This window comes from Suricata suricatta, chromosome 17 (assembly GCF_006229205.1).
Source record: "Suricata suricatta isolate VVHF042 chromosome 17, meerkat_22Aug2017_6uvM2_HiC, whole genome shotgun sequence".
Lineage (NCBI taxonomy): Eukaryota > Metazoa > Chordata > Mammalia > Carnivora > Herpestidae > Suricata > Suricata suricatta.
Window position 1 is genome coordinate 14,430,384 of NC_043716.1, and position 9,065 is coordinate 14,439,448.

The 9,065-nt window shown below is 50.2% G+C and overlaps 1 protein-coding gene across 2 annotated transcripts; it reads right to left on the minus strand.

The window, feature by feature from the left end:
• Nucleotides 1–996: 996 nt before the first annotated feature.
• Nucleotides 997–8,830, minus strand: RFLNB (refilin B). Of its 2 annotated transcripts, none has more exons than XM_029927577.1 (3): nucleotides 8,735–8,830; nucleotides 6,293–6,402; nucleotides 997–4,283 (listed from the first exon to the last, which is right to left on the minus strand). In XM_029927577.1, exons 1-3 carry the CDS (start codon nucleotides 8,813–8,815, stop codon nucleotides 3,953–3,955), a joined length of 522 nt encoding a protein of 173 aa, XP_029783437.1. In that variant the 5' UTR covers nucleotides 8,816–8,830; the 3' UTR covers nucleotides 997–3,952. The 2 variants fall into 2 exon arrangements, with proteins under 2 accessions (XP_029783437.1, XP_029783436.1); XM_029927576.1 differs by lacking the exon at nucleotides 8,735–8,830 and adding an exon at nucleotides 7,649–7,867.
• Between the last annotated feature and the right edge of the window lie 235 nt (nucleotides 8,831–9,065).

Genomic DNA, 9,065 nt, shown 5'->3' on the forward strand with positions numbered 1-9,065 from the left:
TCTCCACACACACAGACACACACAATTATAGCTTTAATCTTACACACTTTAAATATTTTTCCAACAAAACTAGAACTGCTATTAGCTCATTCATTTTATGGGAAACTTACGCTATATAACCTAAGTGGCAATATTAGTTCTTGTTTCATCCCTACCAGCCAAATTAGACCTCATTTCTGTTAAAAAGAGACTTTACATATATGTATATGATATGATAATATATAAATGATAATGTGCGATCCCGGACATACTTGAGTTGTAACTCTACGACTAACAGAGTCTTGCCGTGACTTTGACACTTGAATGAAATGCCTTCACATGTCCTATCAACTCTCTTTCCTTATCAACACTTTGCCCGCAGGGACTTTCCTTCAGGGAAGACAACAGTCTGAGATGAAGAGATGGCGGGTATTAAATGAAAAGTGTCATCACCCCACCTGCCTCACTGAGATGCTGGCAGGAAGACCTTCCCAACACAGGCCAATCTTGCTTCTGCTACCATAGTTCTTTCTTGACAAAATTACGTGTCAGACACAGACAGGCATGAAGCCCTACAGTGCGGTCCTGCGACCCCGACACCGAAGTTTCTGAGTTTCTGTCCCTTGGTCTAGTGCCTGTGGGCTTTTCCAGGCCAGAGCAATAGCCCACCATAAAATTAAGATGTGTTAGACTAACGCATGTATTTCTTCTGCAAAGTGGGAGAAAGGCAATTTGAAAGGGGAGGTGGGGAGGAAGGACTGGCCCCACACAACTGCAAAGCAGAGGGTTTCCGGAAAGAGGACACACTGAATCTGGGAACAAATTCCCTAAAACTGCTAGTGCGGAGGGGTCCCTGTGAAATCTTGTACGCCCAGGGGGATGCACCCCCCCCCACAGAAATAGGAGACGATTAAAGCACAATCACAGCTTAACATTTCTCAAGATGAGGAGCTGTTTTTCTCATGTGTCTTCACCAAAACATTACAATTTTACTTTAAAAAGAGAAGCATCTCTAAGTTCTGTTTCTTTAAAGATAATTTATTGTTACATGAAGAAGTCACAAAGCAAAATGGAATGGGACAGATATCAAGATAAATTTAAAGAGGAGTTTTTGTCAAATGCTATTCTGGATCTCCAAAGGTTAGAAACAGGAAAAGAGTCAATTGAAAAGGTAATCATTCTTTTCAAAAGGTCTGAATTAGAAAAGAAAACAACTTTTCTCTGAAAATACAAATCCTCCTTATTACATGAAAGCTATAATTTAAGAGACTGAGAAAAAGGACTTTTTTTTTTAAAGTAGGCTCCATGCCCAATGTGGGGCTCAAACTCATGACCCCGAGATCAAGAGTCACGTGCTCTTCCTACTGAGCCAGCCAGGTGCCCCAAAGACTTTTTACTTAAGAAGTAAACTGTATCTCTCAGATATGGTTAGGAATGTTTGGTTTTAATGAGCAAGGTTTAAAAATCATTGCTTTTACCTTGTAAACTAACACAAATCAACCGATAGTCAATGTCATTTGATCTACCCTAAGTGCCCATCACATCTTCATATGCTTCCTTTCTTGCAACGTGCAGACAGCAGGTTTGAAGGAAAAGACCAGAAAGAACTCCAGTTGGTTCCCTAGGGAATAACTTAGGCCACAACCTGCTTTTCTATTGGCATTCCACATTCACAGTCGCTCCCTTCCACTTTACTGGTAATATTTCAGATTCTCTCCACACCTAGAATGATTTGCCTGAACTTGACCAACACCCAAAACAAAGAAATCTCATAGGGACAGCTCAAAACGTCCCTATGAGACTGTGGCTGTGTTCAAAGGCAGTGCTCCCCCACGGCTCTCCTGCCACGCTGCCCACAGTGTTGTTCTGAGCTCATTCAAGTGTCCCCACTGGGCCAGAGCAAAGCCTTGGGACGTCTCTTAACACAATTTAAAAATTACATTTACCACTCATCTTCAATGATCAGATTACGAAATCAGAGAGCAAAATCCATTTTTGTCAAGAAATGCCAGGTAATTTTACTCCTCCAAAGGCAGACGGCATTTGTCACTCTGCACGCCGAAGCGGGGTGTGGAGTCCCAGAGTGCCCCCTCGATGGGCTCTGGCTCAGCTTCGCTACAGCACACTCACGACCACGGACCCGACCACGGTCCCTCTGAGAGAGGCATCCAAACAGGGGCACCGCGGACTAAACATTGTTAAAGGGGAAGAGGACAGTTTGGCTCTAGAGGCTGCCAATGATCTTAAAGGAGAGTGATTATCATCACGCCTGCTCTCCTTGGAACAAAGGTCCCTGCTGTGGCTCCAGGGTACTTACAGAGCTATCAATTTTGCTCTCAGGACACACAGAAGCCATCAACAGAAACCCAAAGATACAGTGGCAATCTGGGTTTATGACACGCTATAACCCCTCTCGAGCACCGAGCACTGAGCACTGAATAGAATGCGGATGTATTCAAAGGAAATATCCATGGAATGTTCTTTCCGATATTGGAAGAGAAAAAGCCATTTGCCACTTTCTTTACTCAAAAACCTCCGGGATTGGCAGGAAGAAGTACAAGCCCTGGGGCAGGGGGTTGGCAGGAGGAGGGGGGGGCGCTGATGCCAGAGACAGCCTGGCCCTCCGCCCCCTCTGGCCCCTCCGCCATTTCCGCCTCTGAGGCCCGTTCAGCCGAATTCACCAAGTGTCTTCCATTGCACCTAAGGCCCTGATTGTCACTTAACACTAAACTAAGCACTTAAGAGAAATATGTACCATTGCCACAGTGCCCACGTTTTGGAGTCTGACTTGTGACATTAATCCCTAGCCTGAAGTCACCTTTCCTTCACCTGGAGGGGGGATGGGGTAATTTTCTTGCTGTTGGGCTTAGACTGGTGGGATTCCTCTGCAGCGGTGACAGCGTCAAAGTCCTAAAGGCAGTTGACCCAGGGTCCCTGGAGAGGACACCCATGCTGATGAAACAGATTACCAGAAACATCTACCTCTGCCCCCTCCCAGCCAGCAGCAAGTCCTAGGCATGGTCGTCCTTTCCCACTGTGAGCAAAACCCCCTCATGGAGTCCCCAAAAGTGGTTTCCCTAAGCATTCTTTAAAAATGCCGTTTCTCTCAAAAGGGCCCTCTGCTGTTTTGCCTTATGAAAAAATAGAAAAGTATTTGGAAAGCCCAAAATACATATCAGGAGAGTTACACAAGCCTGTGGAGACATCACCAGATGCCAAGGGTTCAAGGCGCTTTGCCAGAGCCCAAGCTTGGAACCAGTGGGTGGAAGGAACCAGAACCGGAGCCGTTGCTCTCAACCTGGCCACTGGTTGACCTGACTCTCTTGAAGAGGTGAGAGCAGGGTGAAATTTTTCTTTCTTTCTTTCTTTCTTTCTTTCTTTTTTTAAAGGCATCTTATATTGTGGTTTGGGTTTTTTTTTTTTAATGTCATGAAAAAGATTTCGAGAATTCCAAGAGTTTTTGGTGAACAGAAAATGCAAATAGAAATGGAAAAAAATACGGCACAGAACTCGGCTCTCCACAGACTGAACCCACCCGGATGTCACAGCTTACTGAATTAGCACCGCTTTTAGGGAACACACCTTGGGCTGAACCGTCTCCAAACTCACTTGCTCCACCCCAGAGACGTTCTGCACGGCCTTCCTCAGGCCAGCTGACCAAGGAAGAGCTCGCTCCTCCCTCCCAATTTCAAACTGGGGCTGTTTTCCTTTTGCTCCAGTTGGCTTCCCGTTTTCTCGTCAAACTGAGACTTTGGGGACACCAGGCAGCAGCAAACTAGCATTATACTCGTTTTAAAAACAATTTGACCATTTTTAAAAACCAAAAATTCTCTCAATGGTTCTACTATGATGCTGGGACATTTTTTTCCCTCCCCAGGCCGGGCTCAGAGGCCTCGCTGGGTCAGACACCTCTGGGGCCTGATTCGCACCAGGAGGCAGCGGAAGAGCTGGTCCAGCCCCACCCGGGCGTGAGTCAGCACTCATCCGAGAGGCAGTCGCTGCCCAGGGGCTCCGTGGCTTCGAGCTCCACGCTGGACAGGAACCTCCTCAGCGTCTTGCGGCAGTTGTAATCCAGAGTGGTGGTGTAGATGGTCTTGGGGTACTTGGGGTAGACGATGGTGGTGCTGAGGAAGCGGGTGGGCTTGTGGTGGGGTTCGAAGCGCACCTCAGCCTTGTAGTTGCGCCAGGTGCAGTTAGGGATGCAGATGACTGTCTGGCTGCAGGAGGCCACGGCCAGGCCCAGGGGCAGGTGGACATCGTCAATGAAGTGCCGATCTGAGTCGTACTTGATGGAGGAAGTGTACCTGGGAGGGAGATACAAGACAGCATGAAGCCGTTCCCCTTGAGCTTGGGACTCAGGGGTGCCTACTGTCACCTTGAGCCTCTCGTGGGGTGCAAACCTTGAGCTGTGGCTACTCTGGTCAGAAGCAGCAAGGAGTTGAAGCACGTACTGTGTGGTACGGTTCTAAGCACTTCACTTCCAGGATCTAATTTATCTGAACCAACCGCCCTGGGAGAGGAAACGGAGGTGCAAAGGTCAAGGTCATGATGGGAGTGAGTAGTGGGGCTGGGGTTTATATGCAGGTGTGCAAGATCCCAAAGTTGACCCTACACGTGCTGTTTCCCATCTCGGGCAGCAGCCCCTGGAGTCCAAGCCTGCGTATTTACGCTAGGAGAGCTTGGTCAACTTAGTTGTCTTTTCTGCGCAAGGTGCCCAGTAACGGAGCAGAGTGTTAACACACAGCAGGTGCTGTTGGTGGTATAACAAGGTGGATTCTACCACTTCACTGGGGGTGAACGGTCTGTATTCTCTGTCCCCTGAAGTCACCAGCAGCTAGCTTGCTTCCTTGCTTCTTTCTTTCCTTCCTTCCTTCCTTTTTCTTTTTAATGTAAGCTCTATGCCCAATGTGGGGCTTGAACTCACGACCCTGAGATCAAGACTCACATGCTCTACCAACTAAGGCAGGCACCCCCACCATTGGCTCTTTGATGAGAGGATGACGGAAACCAGGAGTCCTGAGTGCTGATTCTGAAAGTTCAGTGATACCAAGTGCTAGTACTTGGTCCAACCTTGGCCTTCGGTTTGGAGACCTCAAACCAGAGACTCCGAGATCTGACTTTATCAATCAAAGCCAATTACAGTCTTGATTTCCATAAAATAAATTAACATCCATATTCTACTTTTTTTTTTTTAAGTCCTTTGGTAACTTGGAACCTACCTTTTTTTCTTTTTATAAAAATTTTTAACGTTTATTTTTGAGAGAAAGAGAGAGGGACAGAGCGTGAGGAGGGGAGGGGCAGAGAGAAAGGGAGACACAGAATCTGAAGCAGGCTCCAGGCTCTGAGCTGTCCATGCAGAGCCCAACGTGGGGCTCAAACTGACAAACTGCAAGATCATGACCTGAGCCGAAGTCAGACGCTTAACGGACTGAGCCACCTAGGCACCCCCCTTTTCTTCTCTTTTTTTATTTTTTTAAAAAGCATTAGTTCATTTTACTGAGTAATTATGGCACCCTCATAGATCCTGAAATAAGAATGAGCATCACACAGCATAGCCCCCCCACCAGTCCCCCCTACCCACTGGTCAGGGGTAGGAATTAGCTTCCTTTTCAATGGGGAGGATGGAGACATCTATTCTCCTTAGGCAAGTAGGTAAGAGGCTGGTGAAAGCTAATGTCATGAAGTCATGTCCTCATTTTGTTCAAAACACAAGCTCCCCAGGAATAAAGGACTGAACCGCTCACCTCCAAACTGGTGAGCTGCCTTTGTTCCCCATCAAAGGGCCCTTTGTGTTAAGGGAACTGAGACTCCAGCAAAAAAACCACCAGCTCCCAAAAGTAAAATTCCTTTCTCTGAAAAGACAGATCTTTAACAGAGGCTCTCAGTGAATCTCTGCCCCCAGGTAATCCTGGATGAGATACATTCCCAGAGGAAGGACGGTACTTTCAGATTACAAGTGAAATTGTAATCAGAGACAAGGTTAGAGCATCTTGGGGAAACGGGGGAAGCAGTTTGTGCAAAGGGGAATTATTTTATTACAAAATCATAACCGTCTAATGGTCACGGTACACAAAGTGCAAAAAGCAAGTTGCGGACTTTATGTACAACACAATCTTGTTTTTAAGATACATGTCTATGTATTTAATTGGTGAGAATACACAAAGAAATCCAAAATGGTACCCAACGCACTATGAAAAGTCTTTGGCACACTTTTTGTGATTAACTCATTTTTTAAAGTAACAAGCATCAGTTTCTGGACCCAACAAAACGAAAAATGAAAAAAGCCAATCAAAGCAGGGCCTGCCGTATTTACCTTACTTCCGTTGGTGGTAAGGGGTCAAACTCCACTCCTTCGCCAAAGGACAGGGGGCAGAGCCTTGGTGAGCAGGCGAAGGCCAGGGGGCTGGGGAGAGATGCTGGGTTCTGGGGAGGACGGAGAAGGCAGTTAGACCACAGGCCCGTCTGACGCATCCCCCACAGAGATCCTGGCTCTGAGCTTCCTGCTGATGGGCCCGACTGGTCTGTGTCCTCCTCCCAGCAACGATGCCTGAGCAGGGCTGCCCCCCAGCCAGGTAAGAGCTCTGCATGGGAGCCAAGAGGTCTGGGTCACATCCCATGCCCTGTTACCTTTATCGCATGCCAAGGGAGTGCCCCTTTCCATCCCTGAGGTTTTGTGAATGGCTGAGGAGCTCGGTGTCACAACGACCCTGGCCAGACTCTGGGGCCACTGCGTCATTGCATGGCAGGGCAGTGAGAAAACCTCCACGAACTGGGGCTTCACTAACCAGAACCCTCAATGTCATTGTCTCAGCAATACTTTAGAAAAGGCCAAAACAAAACAAAACAAAACTCTACCAGGAATTTTTTTCACACTGAATATTCAGCCCAACTTCCCCGTCGCCTTCTCTGCCTCTGGGGCTGCCAGATTAACACCCGAGCAAGCTGGGGAGATCCACAAACTCACTGCTAAGACGAACATCCCTTAGTTCTCAACGCCACCGTCCACCATTCAGAAACCAGAGCACAGCATTCCTAGAGGTGAACTTGCTTCTAGCATGCCCCAAACCCCGAACTTTGGCCCATCAAGTAGCCTGAGTAAGGGGGACAGTTCCGTCCTAGACACTGGTGCTAGTTTTCACCCGATGTGACTGGAATTGGGCTTCTGTGTTAAGTGTTCCATGGGGAGCAGCCTTTTGGGGTCCCAGGTTTACTGGCGATCTGTCATTTTCTTTGCCTAATTTGAGAGTGCGCCCCCCCCCCATCTTCCAGGATAGAGAAGGAAGGGAACGTTTTTAGAAGGTAGGCTCTGAGACTCATATCATGTTACCGGGGCAGAGTGTCAAGTGAGGGTGTAGGGTGGAAACAGAGAAGTCAAACGGGACCGCGGTAGGTGAGGGAGGGGCAAAGGGTCCAGCTCCTAACTTGGGTGGAGAGTTTAAGAAGCCCTGGCTCAGGGAGGGGCCGTGGTTGGGAACTAAGGTCAGTGGGCAGGGGAGGGGGGGCACCCGCTGCTGCAGAGTTGTGGAAACAGCCCCCAGGTAGTGGCGGGGAGCCCTGCTCTGTCCCCAGCTCTCTGGCTACCAGATGCTCCTCAACCTAGGGTGCGCCTTCAGCAGTGCTGGGGGCTGCAGCACGACAGCAAGAGCTGTTCGACTCCCCCAACACTCACAATGAGGCCAGGAATCCACACAAGCGCTCCATTCTCTTGCCTCTGCCTTCTGGGCTCCCTCATCTCTGCCCACTCAACAGACACTCCCTGAGCACACCCCTTGACCCGGGTCCAGGCTGGAGATGGTGGATGCTGCAGGACTTCCAACAGGCACATGAGCAAGGTGCCACCGGCGAATGGGGACCACGCCACCGATTTGGGCATGGCCTAGGGGAAGCATCAAGGAACACTTCCCAGAGGAGGTGACAAGTTGGTCTTGAAGGGCCAGCAGGGCTCTGATAGGTCAAAAAGGCAGCTGAGTGTTAGGGGTGGCAGGAGGGGATGGGCTCTGAGGGAAAGGCATGCCAGGTAGGGGGAGCAGCAACAGAGGCACCAACCTATGTATCTACCTTGGGTCAGGGGGTGTGCCAGACAGCCTGAAGCCTGAAGGCCAAGTTGAAGCAAGCGCTGCCTTCCAACAGTAATGAGAGCGTGCACCAAGGTCTCAGAGACAGGGTCAGTGGGTCAAGACTTCCATACCCATCAAAGTGCATGGGTCTTTAAAGCACAGCGGCAGCCACTACTTCACCCCTGGGGAGAGCGCTGTAAATACCCAAACCCAAGGGGAAGGGAGGGGGGCTGAAAGTCCCAATTTGGGCCTTGGCTGTAGGAAGGATGTGGCTTCCCCTGAGCTCTAGGGAAAGGCAATAAACACCACCTGAGCGATTCCTGAGCCAAAGAAAGACTAGGTGTTTTTTCTTTGAAGTACAAGTTTTGAAATAAAATAAAAGAACTCCTTTTTGAAAGTTTCCACCCACCTGAAGGCCTCCCACCCATCGAGTGCCAGACAGGGGTTAGGTGACAGGACAAGGAGGGGACGCAGGAGGCGGGAAGCTCAAGGTGTAACTTTTCTCAAAGGCGCTCTCCCACACCACGAACATGGTCCCCAAAAGCTGCCCCCCCTCTTGTCCTCTGAATCAGGGAGCTGAAGCACACCCTTCTCCCCAAGACCAGCCAGGAGGAGGCAGGCCCTAGGGAGGTGCCCCCGGTAGGGGCAAAGCGTGGGATTTGGAGGGGTGGGGAGGGAGGGGTATGTGCTAGACCCACAAGTACGGAGAAGGCTGGGGTTCCCTCTGGGCGTCCCAGGCCCCTCTCCAGCCGGGCCGGGCAGGAATGAGGCCCGGTCATAGACTCGCAGTCCCGGGGGCCGCCACCCCGAAGAGAGGAGGCGGCGGCGCGCCTCTCCAGGGCTCCCGCGCCTCCTTGGCGATGACAATTTTCCAGCCACCGGCTCCAACTGGCCAGGCTCTCGCCGCGCTCCCTCCCCGGGCTCCCGGCGATGGCCACGCCGTCCCGACGGGCGGGTGGCGGCGCCGACAGCGCTCCCCTAACGGGCCGGCGCGGCTGGCCGGTGGTCCCCTGGGAACCGGCTGCGGGC

Excerpts from the sequence above, each read along its gene's own strand:
- RFLNB (XM_029927576.1), bottom strand. The coding sequence starts at position 7,852 with ATGCCCAAATCGGTGGCGTGGTCCCCATTCGCCGGTGGCACCTTGCTC. Across the intron at positions 6,403-7,648 it reads TGTGGATTCCTGGCCTCATT|AACCCAGCATCTCTCCCCAG; the intron begins GTGAGTGTTGGG and ends CGTCCTCCCCAG. Across the intron at positions 4,284-6,292 it reads TTACCACCAACGGAAGTAAG|GTACACTTCCTCCATCAAGT; the intron begins GTAAATACGGCA and ends TCTCCCTCCCAG.